Source organism: Ovis aries, chromosome 21 (genome assembly GCF_016772045.2).
Source record: "Ovis aries strain OAR_USU_Benz2616 breed Rambouillet chromosome 21, ARS-UI_Ramb_v3.0, whole genome shotgun sequence".
In the NCBI taxonomy this organism is placed as follows: Eukaryota; Metazoa; Chordata; class Mammalia; order Artiodactyla; family Bovidae; genus Ovis; species Ovis aries.
This window is the reverse complement of record NC_056074.1, coordinates 42,004,817-42,021,015: the sequence shown is the minus strand read 5'-3', so window position 1 is coordinate 42,021,015 and position 16,199 is coordinate 42,004,817. Positions and strand designations below refer to the sequence as shown.

The 16,199-nt window shown below is 46.2% G+C and overlaps 1 protein-coding gene across 21 annotated transcripts in view; it reads left to right on the top strand.

The window, feature by feature from the left end:
• The window catches only part of CHKA (choline kinase alpha), a 57,694-nt gene that overhangs the window by 15,343 nt on the left and 26,152 nt on the right, over window positions 1-16,199 (top strand). For all 21 annotated transcript variants that reach the window (XR_009597952.1, XM_027959911.2, XM_027959910.2 and 18 more), the window contains one exon: window positions 8,996-9,107. Coding sequence is in view for 20 of the 21 variants with exons in the window: in XM_027959911.2 (XP_027815712.1) it covers window positions 8,996-9,107 (112 nt within the window). In the remaining variant the exon portion in view is untranslated. The remainder of the gene's footprint in view (window positions 1-8,995; window positions 9,108-16,199) is intronic.

Genomic DNA, 16,199 nt, shown 5'->3' with positions numbered 1-16,199 from the left:
GGGGGCTGTTAGAAAATTGTACAGTGTCTGTGAGAGCATATGTTTTCATTTCTCCTAGGTATATATGTAAGAGTGGAATTGCTGGATCATTCAGTAACTCAGTGATTAACTTTTTGAGGATGTTCCCAGCTGGCACTAGTGGTAGAGAAACCCCCCTGCTGAAGCAGTAGATGGAAGAGATACAAGTTCAATCCCTGGGTCAGGGAAAATCCCCTGGAGGTGGGCACAGCAGCTCACTCCAGTATTCTTGCTTGGGAAATCCCATGGACAGAGGAGCCTGGCAGGCTATAGTCCATGGGGTCACAAAGAGTCGGACACAACTGAAGTGACCTAGCACCCACTACAGCATGCACTGATTTTTTGAGGCCTGTGTCAGAGGATCCCTGTGGACCCCCATAAATACCCCTGTTGCGATTGAGAGGTCATTGCTGTGACCCACTGTGATCCTTCACCGCATCTTTTTTTCCCCCTTACTACCGGTGACTTTGGTTTTATACATATGCTAAATTGCCAACTGATTTTTGAGAAGAGTTCATTATAGCATAGGCTGGTGATTGTTTTAGATGCCATGAAGTTTTATGCAAAATAAGTTCTCTTTATTAAAAATTACATTTGTAAAGTAGTAAAGAATAAAATTTTAAAAATAATAAAGTAGCTTTATAAAATCTGAACATTTTGCCAAATTGGCCTCCGGTTCCTTTCCTTTATCCAGAGGTAGCCACCATTTTACGTTGATGTTAAAATTTGCTTGTTTCTTTCTGAAATGAGTCTGATCTTTAGTCAAAAGCAGACTTTTGAAATCTTTCATAACCTGTGTGTTTTGGTGTAAGTGCCCAAGTGTTGAGCATTTCGTGTGACAGGTGTACTTGTAATAGCATGGTTTGTCATAGGAAGGTTAATAATCTGTATGTTTTGAAACATTTTGGTTCCAATTTGACCGAATGGAACCGGTTGATCTAGTCTTCTATTTTAAGAAGACCTTTCATATCAGGAAAACATAATGATATTTCCTGCTCTGAGAAACCTGGAGAGTAAGTATCATCAGATGCCAGATCCTAGCTTCATGGAGTGGCTTTTGTTTTGCACTGATTTTGTGGAACTGGTCTTGGTTCTTTTAAAGTCAGTTCTAATCAATGTGATGCCTATTGAGACACAGTTTCTTTGACCCATTTTTGGATCAACTACATTTTTAGATTATCTGCTGTTTTACACTTTCCAGTTTTGATTTCACAATTAATTGTATGACTTTGGTTGAGGGGAGTAATGAATTGATGTTTATCAGTTTAGGGGGAAGTTATTTAGCATAGATCACTAAGATGTTTCAAGAAATCCCTTTAAATTGGGTAACTTTAAGTATGTTTCATAATTTATTTGAATTAATGATTTTTCCCATATTGATGTACTTACAAATATTCCCTTTGCAGTATTTTTTTAACTTTAAAGTATTTCATGCTATGTGTTAACTTTATATATATCTTGAAGCATTAAAAAATTTCATTATCTTCACTAGCAATTTAATGTTTAAAAAAGTTATATTCTGCTAAATCAGGTTTTAATTGATTGAAAAAGAAAAAACAGGTCCATCTAGATATGAGACAGGAGCTCTGACGCCACTGATGGGTGAAGAGTGCCTTGGTGTGGCTCTTTTGTGGGACACTTTGACAGCAGCCATCAGAAAGTTTAAAATGGTAGTGCCCTTTGGCCCAGAAAACCCAGCTTTAAAGGATCTCCTCAGATTGTGCATAAAGGTTGACATGTAGGTATGCATTTTATAGGGTTGTGTATAGAAGTGAAAAATAATGGAAAAACTCTTATCTTTAGCAGTAGGCAGTTGGTTAAACCATGCTGTGTCTTTAAGGTGAAATTCTGTGCCTGATTAAAAATGATGTTTTTAATACTGAATTGATGGAAAATGCTCATAATAAAAGTGGAAAAGCAACTTAACAGAGCAGTATATTCACCATGATTCCAACTTTAATACAAAGAAAGAAACTGGGAAAAGGAGCTTGGGAAGATGACAAGAAAAAATATATACCACAGTATTCAAAGTGGTTATATTTGAATAATAGAATTTGGGCAGGAAGTTATCTTTTTTATTTTGAGGAGGTCTTTCAGCTCCTTGTACACACAAATTTTTGGAACCTAGATTTTAAAGTCTGCAAGTCAAAAAAATTTTAATACATATTAAAATAGCCTACTTTCTTTGCTTCAACAGCTAATAAACTGATAAACTTATTTGAGTTTTAAAAGTTATGCCTGGGTCACCCAGGTTCTTTGTCCCTTGTGTGTAGGTGATGTTGAATGTGCCGGAAGCATCGAAGCCCTACCAAGTGACTGCTTTGTGGCTCTGTGATCACAAACTCATTTTCTTTAGCATGTAATCCAGTTAGCCTTTTGGGTCTTCGGCTAGGGATGTGTTCTTCAGTTTGTTTCTGCGTTTTTTCCCCAGATATCCCTTATGTTCTATGTGTGTTGTCGTTTGACCCATCAAATTATTCTTAATTGTAAGTTCATCCTTTTTTTTAAATTGTTGATTGCGCTTACCCTTTTTCCTTTTTGATGTTTATTTTGTTTGCTGCTCTTTGGCCCTGCTGGGTCTCTTGCTGCGAGGGCTTTGCTCTGCTGCAGGCAGCGGGGCTGCTCTTTAGCTGTGGTGCGCACGGCTTTCTCGCCGCAGGGGCTGCTCTTGCTGTGGGGCGCGGGCTCTAGATGCGTGAGCTTTGGGAGCTGCAGCACACAGGCTCAGTGGCTGCAGCTCTAGAGCACAGGCTCGGCGGCTGTGGCGCATGCGCTTATCTGCTCTGCGGCCTGTGGGATCTTCCCAGATCAGGGACCAAACCCATGTCTCCTGCATTGGCAGGCAGGCTCTTTACCGCTGAGCCACCAGGGAAGCCCGTAAGTTAATTCTTAATAGTATCTAGAGAAATTGTATATTTCAGTTGAAATTGAATATCAATTTCAAGAGCGATTGAGATGATTTTCCTCTGTGATCAACAGTCTGTAAAAGCAGCTCTGTTCTCTCTTGTGGTCCCGTTGGTGCTGTTTGAGGGACCGTGGGGTGGAGATTAGGAGCCACACTCAGCTGGACCCCCAGGGCACTGGTTAGAATTCCCACCACAGGGACCTCTCTCTTCAGCATCTTACCTGCCATGGCTTGCTTACTTACATGTGTTGAATATGAAATAAAGGTGTTATTTTCACTTTATTGATATTTTGCTTATGTGAGTATCTTTATTACTTCCTAAACTGAATTATGGCAGATATGTATATTATAAAGCGCTTCTGCCACTTGATAAAAAGTGCGGCCTTTCAGACTTCTCTGGAGTCCTCCAGCGTTCCTGGGGTTTTGTGCGGGAGGACATTCCTGACAAGTCCCATGGTGAATTGACTGTTGTATTTCTGCTACCATTTCTGTGGCCTGTCAGGGTTTCATTTGATTGTCACCCCCCAAAAAAAAAATCCTCAATGGCTTACTTCCTCTCACTGGAGCATATTGAGCAAGAGGCTACAGAAAGTGCAAGAGATGAAGGATTTCCAGGTTGTGGGCCTGTTTCTGGCCAAGCCGGCCCGGCTGTCTTTTTCAGGAGTCCAGGGATAAACTTTGAATCGAGTTACACAGCTTAGAACAGTAGCTCATCTGTTTGCTCTCACTGTGGACTGAGCTTTGGAGAGTATGTGACAGGAAGGAAAACTAGGGCTTTTAGCTGATGTCATGCCGGTCCTGTTGCTTGGCAGCCAGACGCCCATGGCGGCCAGGACTGGACGTGGCGGGCCCTCGTGATGGAAGGTGGAGGCTGCTGGGCCAGCCTGTCTCCGGGTCTGCCTTCTCTCCTATCTTTCTGGGCTTGCTGAACTGAGGTGCACAGCTAGCTTGCCTCCTGGAAAGTTCAGTTCAGTTCAGTTGCTCAGTCATGTCTGACTCTTTTTGACCCCATGGACTGCAGCACGCCAGGCCTCCCTGTCCATCACCAACGCCTGGAGTCTGCTCAGACTCATGTCCATTGAGTCAGTGATGCCGTCCAACCATCTCATCCTCTGTCGTCCCCTTCTCCTGCCTTCAATCTCTCCCAGCATCAGGGTCTTTTCCAGTCAGTCAGTTCTTCACATCAGGTGGCCAGAGTATTGGAGCTTCAGCTTCAGCATCAGTCCTCCCAATGAATATTTAGGACTAATATTCTGAATATCAGACTCCTGGGAAAATAGTCCCTTATTCTTATAGAGGCTCCCAGATGCTGTGTGATTGCTTTTCTTTAAATAAGCTGTTGAAAATATTCTTAAAAATGACTTATTTACATCTGTGAAATGTTTATGTGGAAGCACATTCCAGTTTACTTGGTTCAGAAAAAATCATTACATAGGAACAAAGTTGTTTTTCCCCCTAAAAACACCTTTATTGAGATACAGTTCACATATCGTATAATCCACCCACTTAAATGATAGATTCAGTGGTTTTTAGTGTATGGTTTTGAATATATCCACGGGTACACGCAGCCATCACCACAATCAATTTTAGAACATTTCCTCACCTCAAAAGGAAACCCAGGCCCCTTCAGACCCCTCTACCTCGCCCTAGGCACCCACTCTGTAGGTTTCCTGTTCCGGACGTTGCGTGTGAATAGGGTCATAGTATGTGGTCTTTTGTGCTGGCTTCTTTCATGGAGTGTGTTTTTAAGGTTCGTCCGTGTTGTAGCATGTGTCAGGACTTCATTCCTTTTTAAAAATTATGGTAAAACATACATGGCGTTGTTGTGCGGTCATTCAGTCATGTGTGGCTCTCTACACCCCGTGGACTGCAGCACACCTGGCTTCCCTGTGTTTCACCATCTCCGGAAGTTTGCTCAGACTTACGTCCGTTGAGTCAGTGATGCCATCCAGCCATCTTGTCGTCTGTCGTCCCCTCATAACATTTACCGTTTTAGCCATTTTTACGTGTACAGTTCAGTGGCATTAAGTCAGTCAATTGTTGTTCCGCCATCGCCACCAGTCATCCCATGAATGTTTTCATCTTCCTAAACTGAACCTTTGTGCCCACTGAACACGGACTCCTCATCCCAGCCTGTGACCCCTCTTTGAAATGCATTTGTTGTTGTTCAGTTGCTAAGTCTTGTCCGACTCTCTTGCTGCCCTGTGGACTGTAGGCTCCTCTGCTGTGGAGAGGAGCCAGGCTCCTCTGCCCATGGGATTCTCTAGGCAAGAATGCTGGAGTGGGTTGCCATTTCTTCTTCAGGGAATCTTCCCAACCCAGAAATTGAACCCGTGACTCCTGCCGCTCCCTCCAGATCTGTTTCAGCTATGTTTCGTGTTTCCTGAAAGGTGGTATGTCCTGTTGATGTCTAGCCCTGCTGACTCCTTGAATTTAGCCCCGTGAGACCTATGTTCAGGCATCTGACCTCTGGAACTGTAAGATAATGAATGTGTGTTGTTTAAAGCCACTAAGTCTGTGGTCATATGTGACCACAGGAACAGTCATTTGTCTTACGCAAGACTTCTGCAGACTTGTTCTGACATCGTGCTCCTGTGACCCACGGGGGTGCTCAGACCTGCTGTGTGTCCGATGCGGCATGTGGCACCCTCCAGGTTTGTCTCCCGTCTCGCTCAGCATCAGAGTTAAACCCAGGGACTCTGGAGCCCGACACCTGCCTTCCCTCCTGGCTTGGCCACCTCCTTGCTTTGCACCTCCATTTCCTCCTGTGTGCGATGGAGGCAGGCCAGGTCCACCCTGAGATTGTCGGGAGGTTGAGATGGTCTCGCCGTGTCAGATACTCGGAGCGTCACAGTCCCCGGGCTCCGTGACCCTGCCTCCTGCAGTGACTACGTGAGGTGCTGCTCTTTGACCAAGCAGTGGATTTTTGCGAGTCAGAGAACTTTAGTGCTGTGCCCAAGGTCTCACAGTGAGTGCAGAAGTGGGGTTTGAATCCCTGGCTCCCTGACTCTGAAGCCTGTGGTTTTTCTCTTAAATGATGCCCTCCCTCAGGAGAAAGGGCCTGTCCTTTCAGCCTCATTAGAGAGCCGGGCTAACCCGCCAGCCTAGTGAGGAGAGTGTAGGATGGCCAGTTACGCCGCGCAGCAGGGAGGAGACCAGCGGAGGGAGAGTGTCGCGGGCCTTGCCGTTTTCAGAAGGTGTCTGCTGAGCGCCTTCCCTTGGGGGCCGTGGGCCTGGAGAGCTGAAGCTAGACATGACCCCTGCCTTCAGGGAGCTAGCAGGAAGATACAGAAGCTTCCTGAGGACGCTGGGCTTCAGCCTGGTTTTAAATAGTTGGTAGGTAGAGTAGCAGAGAAGAATGAGGAGTTTTGCCTGGAAGAGCAGAAGTCAGTGGGTGAGGTGGCGAGTGGTATCAGTTAGTACTGGGCTTAGCTGCTTATGACAGAGGACCCCAGAGTCACAGTAGCTTAAACCACCTAGAAATCCGCTTCCTTCGTGCATTGAAGAGGCCTGGGAGTAGCCAGGCCGAGCCGGTGCAGCAGTGCCCCTGGATCAGTGGGGATGCTCATCCCTCGCAGCTGATGGCTGCGCCGTTCCTGGGATGTGGCCCTTAACCTCATGGTCTGAGACGCCGCCGCAGCTCTGGCCACATGTGCTAGTCAGGATCCTGGCAAGAAAATGGAAACGACACTGGGTATTTCAGCAGACCTAGAGAATTAGGAAATTGGGTGAACAGGCGGAGAACCAGAAAAGCAAAACAGGGGCACACGTGAGTACGATAAGGGCACTAAGTGTGCAGGGGCAGCCTCCCGGGGCTGGGGAAGCGAGGGAGGAGGGACAAGATCCTGGAAGCTGAGAGGAGGGCCCCAGCTCTGTGGGTCTACCTCTGAGGGCCCTGCTAAGCTGTGCCAGGGCCCTGACCTCTGGGTTGGCACGCTGAGGCGGGACCACGAGGCTGGTGCCGGCATTGCCCAAAGAGGTGAGGACGGGAGCGGGTGGGTTGGTACCACAGCACATGGGCAGGTCTGCCTGCCGCCAGAACCCGGTGACACGGGAGCCGCTGCTCACAGAGGGGTGTCCCCGAAGACACCAGCGTCATCGCGGAATCGACCTGGGAGTCGGTGCACACTGCAGGATGGACGGGGGGCGGGGCCCAGCGTGTAAGCGGGTCCGTTGCTGGTTTCAGGCCCTTCCTTTACGCTCTGTGTGCTGGCACTTGGTCACACAGGCCTGGACGGCTGTAGAGGCGGCTGCTAAGTACAGTCCTAATGTGAGGCAGGCTGCCCCCTGGGCACAGCCCAGCTCCTCTAACGCAGGAAGGGTGGAGAACGTCCGCCCTGGGAGCAGAACTGGGCACGAGTCTGTGTCACGGTTAGTGCAGAGCGTTTACACCTCCAGATAAAAAGTTCTCCCAGTTAATCTCTCTTCGGCACACAAACTGAACTCTCTCTCTTGGACTGGTTCTTGGCGGTGCCTCTCACCGTGTGCCATGAGCCCTGTCTGGGTGTGTGACGGCTCTGTTGTGGTTTGTATTTTAGCCTCCCTTGGGGAGCGTAGTTTCACTGGACTGCTGGTGGATAGAGTAGGGAGAGAGGCATCAGTCTCTGGAGACAGGGCTGCTGTTCTAGAAAGCCGTGCTCCAACTGGCTCATGACTTTGTCTCCAGAAGTTGCACAGGCACGGCATTGCCGTGTGGCACAGCTGCATCTGACGGGCAGGTGCCGGTCAGGGTTTGCTGAGCCTCTGGTTTAGACACTGTCCTGCAGTTTTGCAGTCTCTCTTATAGTTTTATGTCTGCTTTCTGCCCTGGAGTGGAAGTTTCTCGAGGTAGGACCAGAGCCTGTTTCAGTTTTGTGTTATCTGAGCTTCTAGCATCGCGCTTCGCCTAGGTGGTAGCTCTTCCCGATCTATTGACTAGACTCTGACGCCTGCTATAGTTGAGGCGCCTTGGGCCCTGAGTTCCGAACTGTAGTGTTTTATGTTTCTTCGTTTAAGTCTCCAGTATCTGCACTAATCATTTCTAACCCAGGCAGGTGGTTTGTCCCCAGGGCTACGCTTTCCTGTTAAGTGTCCCCTGTAACTTGTTCCTCGTCTTCAGTAGTCATGTGAAAGGTTTTGGGTGTTGAGGTCTCCCCTTTCCTCTGAGAGCTCCAATAATTCTTAATGTTGCAAATTGTTTGAAACGGCTGTTAGTCAACTCTGGTTGAGAAGGGGTGGATCTTGCAACTTCAAGTGGAAAGCCCTGGGGGGATGGTTTAGGTATTGCTCCAAGATTTTAACTCAGCAGTGATGGGAACAGGATGGGAATTTGGGGTCACAGATGAACATGGACTGGAAGGGATACATCTGAGATACCCCCACCCCCAGTTCCCATGGCTGAGGAGGGTCTCTGCCCCTTGTTCCTCTCTGAGGCAGATGCTACATGCAATTAAAAGCCATTCTAATGAGGTAGATGAACCTGCAGCCTATTATACAGAGTGAAGTAAGTCAGGAAGAGAAAGACAAATACTGTATATTAACGCATATATATGGAATTTAGAAAGATGGTCCTACATGCAGGGCATCAAAGGAGACACAGCAGTAAATAACAGACTTTTGGCTTCAGTGGGAGAAGGTGAGGGTGGGATGATAATAGCGTTGAAACTTACACGTTACCATATATAAAATAGATGACCAGTGCAAGTTCGATGCATGAAGCAGGGTGCCTAAAGCCGGTGCTCTGGAACAGTCCAGAGGGATGGGGTGGGGGGCACAGGTATACCTATGGCCAGTTCATGTCAGTGATTGTCAAAAGCTAGCACAATGTTACAAGGTAATTATCCTCCAATTAAAGTAAATTAAAAACAAAACACTTCCCTCGTGGCTGTCCTTGAGGACCGATGGGGAGTTTGCGTGTGGAATTGATCTAAGAGCTGTGGAGCTCATCTGTGTTTCCGGTTCCCTGAGGGACGGAATGGACTCAGGTGAGGGCAGGTATCGTGGGCGGGAGCCGACTTCTCGCCCAGTTACCCCAGAAGAGTGACGTGGCTTGCCCTCAGGTCCCGCTCCTTACGCTCTTCTTGTTTCCAGCAGAGGTGGCCTCAGCAACATGCTGTTCCAGTGCTCCTTGCCCGACACCCTGGCCACAGTTGGAGACGAGCCTCGGAAGGTGCTCCTGCGGCTGTACGGGGCTATCCTGAAGATGGTGAGTCCCTTGGCTGCTCGGGGTGGGGAGCCTGGCCGCAGTTCTCATCCTCTTGGCCTGATTACCTGGGAGGAGATTTAAGACGTGTTAGTGGTGGTATGGGAACTATTTAAAGACACTGCTTTTATTGTAATCGGGCTGCACCCCTGGGTTTTTTCTTTATTATTCCAAGTGAGTTCTGTCTTACTATTTGTTAGCAAACTAGTACAAATACCACTTTTATGTCCAGAAAAAGTACATGTTGGTCAAATCTGTAACAGGGCTTTGATGATGCCTAGATTTTCCCCACACTGGAATTTTCAGCTCAGACTTAGGTTGTAAGGTTCCAACGTGGGGAAGGTATGGTTTGTTTAGCATCGTCAGAAAGGGGCTACAGGATAACCCCAGTGCAAAGGAGCAAGCTCAGTGAAGCTGAATTTATAAGTACCTCCTTTTGAGATTTCTTTTAAAACTTTGAGTTTGTTAGATTCTTAATCTTTCTGAATTTTTATATGACTTAAATAATTGAATCTAACTTTCAGTTAAAGCGCCTTATTTGTTGAATTGTCTTCACCAATTATATCCCAAATGTCTGGATTTAAAAAAAAACAAACCTATACATGAATTTATCATTTTACTGAACACACATATAAATGTGTGTATATTGCAACGGCAGGATTTTTATACCCATTTAAATCTCCCTTGGAAGGGCCTGTTTTGATCCTCGTGAAATGGAAAGTTAGTTTTCTCACTTAGTTTTTTTTTTCTAAGACTAGTCTCTCTCAGGTGAAGTCGCTCAGTCGTGTCCGACTCTCTGCAACCCCGTGGACTGTAGCCTACCAGGCTCCTCTGTCCAGGGGATTCTCCAGGCAAGAATACTGGAGTGGGTTGCCATTTCCTTCTCCCGGGGATCTTCCCGACCCAGGATCGAACCCAGGTCTCCTGCATTGGAGGCAAATGCTTTAACCTCAGAGCCACCAGGGAAGCCTCAGCTCAGTCTAAAAAGCAGGTCATGTCCATTCTCTGTGATGATCAATCATATGTTTAGAAATAATAAATTTGGCGTTCTGAGTGTTAACTCACTTAAAAAATTGTCATGATGTGACCAGACCTTCCCACTGGGTAGCTTCCCCTTAGAGGGTGAGGGTCTGAGGTTGGAAACAAGCCCGCACGTCTGAGGAAACCTGAGCTGCCGTGGAGTTGGGTTCTCACACCTGGCCCTGCCCGCTGACCCTGCGGTTCAGTTTTTTTATTTAATCAACTTGCAGTCTCAGAGAAGTTCCTGAAATACTCAGTTTACGTCCTTTTGGGTCTTTTAATGAAATCCACTTTCAGCCATTTTTCCCGCTAAGGACTCTCTGTAACGGTGAAGTCCCATTTTGGCTCATTTGTTTTGTATGCTTTCATTTAAGCAACACTTTTAAAATACCTTAATAGCCGCCTCCTGGAATCGCAGGCAGTAAGACTAGTATTTACCTCTGATTCCTGAGGCTGCTGTTTTAACTTAAATAGGAGCGTGTTCAGCATGCCCTGTGTGCTCCCCCTGGGCCAGACGGGGTCCCAGGGCCCTGTCCAGAGGGGATGAGATGCTGATCCGTGCTGTCCAGGACGCCGGTCACCAGACACCTGTGGCCGTTAGGCACGCTTGAAATGTGGCAAGGGCAGCCGCGGAATGGGGTTTTACATTTTATTTAATTCTAGTTCATTTAAACAGACAGTCCCGTGTAGCTGGCTACTGCTGTGCTGGTCAGCACCGCTCTAGAGCATGCTGTGTTAGGGACGGGCCACTTAGAGAAAGCCAGCTGCAACACAGCCCATGCACCCCGAAATTTTCTTTTCCCCAAATAAAGATTCACCATCTGTAGTTAATATTCTGTCTTTTTTGAAATTTTAGCAGTCTAGAAATATTACTTTATAGTACTTAAGTGCAATAGACATGTCTGGAAATAGAATTTTACAGAATTCTCTGTCCCTGTTTATTTTTAAAGGGAAAGAAAGATTATTGGGTAACTCAGTAGAAAAATAGAGAATAATGGACACCACTTAAAATGAATTTAACTTTTTACTGAGCTAATGGATCAGAGCATGTTCTGCACGCAATGTTAACGGGGGAGGTGGGGGCAGCACTCTGCATTTAGCTTCTCAATTCTATTTTTACTAGGCTGTCAGTTTCCATTCCTAAAACTGCATCTGCTGAGGAGGCGCAGAAGCCATGCTTGGAAGCACACGGGTAGAGAGGGAAACAGGTTGCTCACGAGATGGGCACTGAGCAAACGTCGGGTGGCCTCACAGTTGACTCAGTAGACAACAGACTTGCTTTTGTTAGGAAGAAAGCTGTTCCTTTGCTTTCTAGATGGGCTCAATGTTTTCACATAATTACTCAAGTTCAAGTACACTTTTGATTGAGGCCCTAGTTCAAGTACACTTCTTTTGTTGAAGTATGAGCTTAGTAAAAACTGTGAAACCTGCAGCCTCAAATATTTTTGGTTCCCACGTTCTTCTGGGTTTGGCAGGGGCCCTTGCTGCCAGTTAAGAGTTTCAGACGTTAATGGCCCTTGTGAACTGCTGGCCATTGGACACTTGGGCAGCATGAGGAAGGGGAGAAATTCAGGATCTCTGAGCAGGGACTTCTGTTTAAGAGGGAGGAGTTGAGGAGTTAAGGGTGGAGACTCAGCGGCCAGTAAGTCTCGATCCAAGCGCAGCGCCCTGTGCTTTAAAAGCTGGGCTTTCACGGCGTGCGGCCAGGATTCTACCACAAATGTGAGTCCTTCCTCTTCTCATATTTTCAAGTCAGATTTTAAGATGTCTATTACTCATTTTGTTGTTGGGTCATATTGCTGATCAACTCTTTACAATGAATCTGGCCTCTAATGGGAGGAGGGGTATCTGTAGTCTATAGGTTATATTCCCATCATAACCAAAAAAATGGCCAGAATTGATAGTAAATTGTCAGGATTTGCATTTGTTAAGAGATGTGGCTGATCAAATATGGAACCCAAATAATAAGTCATATTACGTTCATGAATGCATGGATTAAAGACAAAATACACAACACATATGCCATGCTTGCCTTATTTTTCGCTCTGCCTTAGAGGAAAGCACACACACGTCCCTGTACATGTATGTGCACTTATGGTATTTCCTACACTGGCCATATGAATGCATTTCTCATGTCCTTCAAGGTAGGTTAGAATAAGCTCCTTCCTTGAAACACGACAGATCATGACAGCATGTGGTGATCAGCTTATGTAATATTTTCTCAATGTTGAGCTGTTTGGCTTAATAACATGAGAGCCTGGTTGTGTTTCACACATCCCTTCTTTCCTTTTCTCCTCCTCGTTTTCAGCTCTGGGACTTTTTAGCTCTGTGAGAATCGAATATTCAATAGTACTTTTAAAATTTGCATTTACAATCATTCACAAGTAACTTGGTTTAAAATAATAAGACGCTTCTTGGCTTTCTCATTCTTCATCTTGGTATTGTGAGATGTCTGACCTTGTTTCCATAGCAGCCCTGAGATGCTCTGTGGTGCAGCTCACCACGGGCTAAACAATAGACAGCCAAGGTGAAGCCTCCCGGCGGGTTTAAAGCCAACAGTTCTGTCCCCACACAGCTGTCTCTGCCAGCCCCCATTTCTCCACGAGATGAATCAGAAGCAGACTTCCCAGCTGAACCCTCCTGGAGGTTCTATTCAGGATTCGTGTTAATTTTAGGGGCACATGAAAAGTCCTGCATTGGACAAGAGGAAAATGGGCCCTTTTGAGAATGAAACAAGATCAGACACATACAGCTTGAAAAACTGCCACACCACACAATATTGTTTGTAGGAGATTATTAAACATAAAAATATTGGTCTGATCTTCAAACAGTGTACGTCAGTAGCATTTAGTGCCTATTTCCCATGGGCCAGCTCTAACTTTAATGAAAAGGAGGTTATCCTCCTTAGCTGGAAACTGACGATGAAAAGTGAAATTAACCATGAAATCGACTGTAACTAAAGCAGGCAGGACTGCTGAGTAGAAGCCTTGAGAAGCCCTGGTTGAGTCTTTGCGATTGTGGGAAGAGGTATAATTGCTAGAAGAGAGCTTGAACTGATGACATCAGCTGCCAATGTAACGTGATTTTTTTCCTTTCTGGTTTCTGGGAAGGAACATGCGCTCTGCACCGTCCAGCAGCAGCCTTTTCCCAGAAGCGAGTTTGGCTGATTACAAATAACCAGTTTGCTTATTTATCATGAATTGTGGAAGACACAAATGTCAGTACGTATTGTTCCTTCAGTGTGACCTGTGCCAGTGGGCGGAAGTCTCAGGAGGCTTTGTCCTCGCCTCTGTCAGAACAGTGACTGTGTGGAGCCGGTCCCTTCTCTGCATGAATGGAGAGATTCCGCCTGGCCTTTCCCAACGGCCTCACAGGCCTGAACGTTTGTAACACACCCTAGATCTCTCGAGTGTTGTCTGGGGAACTTTTGTTTTTGTTCTCTGAGTAATAGAAGGCTAATATTAGTGCTTGTTGGAGTACTAACCATAATAAAATGAAAGGCATCAAGGCACAACGCAGATATGTCTCAGGGACTCAAAAAGCACCATCTGGGGCACAGTCTTTTTTGAATCCAGAAAACCAAAAGTCACCATCCCTGTCTTCTCTTAACCCCAGCTTAATTGAAAATTCAGGCATGATAAAATCTGGAGCAGCCCACAGGTAGTCAGCAATAAACTGCTGGCTCCCTGAGAAGCCGCCTGCTAGCAGCACTTGGCCCTGGAGCCGAGATGGGGTGGCTGCCATGCTTCACAGAGAGCCCAGCTCGGTCCCCAGTGGCTGGGCACACGCTCCCACCACATGAGCAAGGCGCATTGAATTTTTTTTCTCATTGTATTAGGTCATTGTGACCTAATTTACTCTACTTTAAAAACTCCCCATCTATGTTGAGCATGATGTATCTATTATAAAGCAGTCAAAACCTTCCTCCTGGAAGTGAAGCATTTTTCTGGTATTGCGTGTTCCCATTTGGTCTCACTCAGCCTTTCTCCCATGAATCCTCTCCAAAGGCAGTTGCCAAATTGCCCCCTACCCTGGTACCACCTTCCATACCTGCTTTGGTGCCTTCTTTTGATAACGAAATAAACCACAGGCTACTGTGTCTAATTTTGACATATGCAAAGTGTCTTTTGTCTTGCTGGTCTTAAATGTTTGGGGTTTCTAGCATGAAGCCAGGGCAGATGCCTGGCCCCCGGAACGCTGGTGTGGCTGCAGCCCGCCCTCTCGGGAGGGAGCGTCTTTGTGCTGGGCGGCGTGAAGGGCGCGGGGTGATGTACGACTTGAGCTGTATGTGCATGTGTTCTTTGCTGCAGGCTTGTCCATGCGATCGTGCCTGGAGCACTCTGGTTTCCAGGTGACAGACACGATTCACGGTATAGTATGAGTCCTCTGAAGTTGGAGCATTCTCTACGGCTTTAATTTCTTTCTTTTAGTTCTTGGTTTCAAGAAATGTTTTTTAAGAAAAACAAAGTTGTAATGCTTTTGTTAAGTAGCACCAGCTACAGTTTGTGCTTGCTTAAAAAGCTACAGTAATTAAGATTTCAGAATGTTATGTATTGAATATATCACTTTGGGGTGGTTGTTTTTTTTTCAGTCCCAGGCAAATCAGATCCCTTTCTTCTGTTTCCTCAGTAGAAAATGACAAACATTTAGTAATTATAGACGTTTATGGGCCTCAGCTTGAAAATTCATGTCCAGTATTCAGCTGCTGCTTCTCTCACGCCATTTTCGGCCTTCAGGAAATGCCACGTACATATTGATGTTGTGGTTGGAGTTGGACACTCCCTTCTCTGCCCTTATCACGCAGGGTCCTTCTCCCCACCCCAGGCCTTATGGAGCTCAGCAGTGCTGCTCTGACATGGGAGCATGCACAGGATCTGTCCCTGGAAACATGCTGCCTGCCAGTCAACCTTGGGGCGCTCGTGCCGAAGGAACCCGAAGCCGTCAGAGTCCTGGGGCGGCAGGCCACCTGGGATTAGACCTCAGTTTTGAGAAGTCACCTTCGGAAAGCCGCCTTCTCTACCTGACCTTGCACTCACCTGTCTTCCTCCTAGTTTAGGTCTGCCTGGAGCCTTTTAGAAGTTCCAGTCTCCTCTCGATATTCATCACATCATCTGGTTTTGCAGAGTTCAGCGGGATCAGACTGTCTTAGATTGGTCCTTGAGTAGATGGAACACACTCTAGAGACTCCAGTGAAACGTTAGAAATCATTGTCTGTTTCAATTCTCCCTACCCCTGTGTGTTCACTAAATAGTCACACGAGCTATGCTTTAGATCATTGCATTGTCACCTCACAATTTAATGTGTTCTGTAATATATTTTCAGGACATGGCAGAAGAAGCCGTAGGAGCAATAAATACAGAATGTTTTCAGAAGGTTAGGGTCCATGATATTGAGGAGAAAACATCCTGCAAAAGGTTACTGAAGAGCCATATTCCTGCCGTGCATTCCTGCCACCTTGGTTAACAGGGACGGCAACAGGTGTAGCCCTCACATTGAGAACCTCTTCTCTCGTCTTAGTCATCTTCAGAACCACAGGCAGTACAATCAGGAAGCCCATGGCCCTCCAGGACCTGACAAGCCTCGTAGTGACTGAGTACTCAGGGTGGTGCAGCCATCCTGTGACTCAGGGTGAAGCCTGGTGGCCCAGAGTCCCTTGGGGCTCAGTTCAGCAGGAGACCCTCTGCTGGAGAGGGAGAAGGTTTTCCCAGACCAAACCTTAGATGCCCTAGAAGCTGAGTCTAGCTAACATTTGGCTTATTCTTCCTTAGTTACTCATTGATGGATCCCAAAGCTCTTTTATTAAAAGGCTGCAGCCAACTTAATCTTTTGTTTTATAAGAAGGAGCCTTTAAAAGAGACAATAGATGAATGATGCTTTCCCTTATTGTGCGTAGATTCCCATTTGTATCTTTTTATCTCTGTAGCCACCATCATATTTAACATGGTACACCTTCCTCCTGACATTATCTGTAATTGATGATTTGATTTTAAACAGCATTTCCAACTTAGTATACTAGTGAGGACATGTCAGTCTTCTTTCTCAGTTGGTTCATCACTTTTCCCCAACCTACCCACA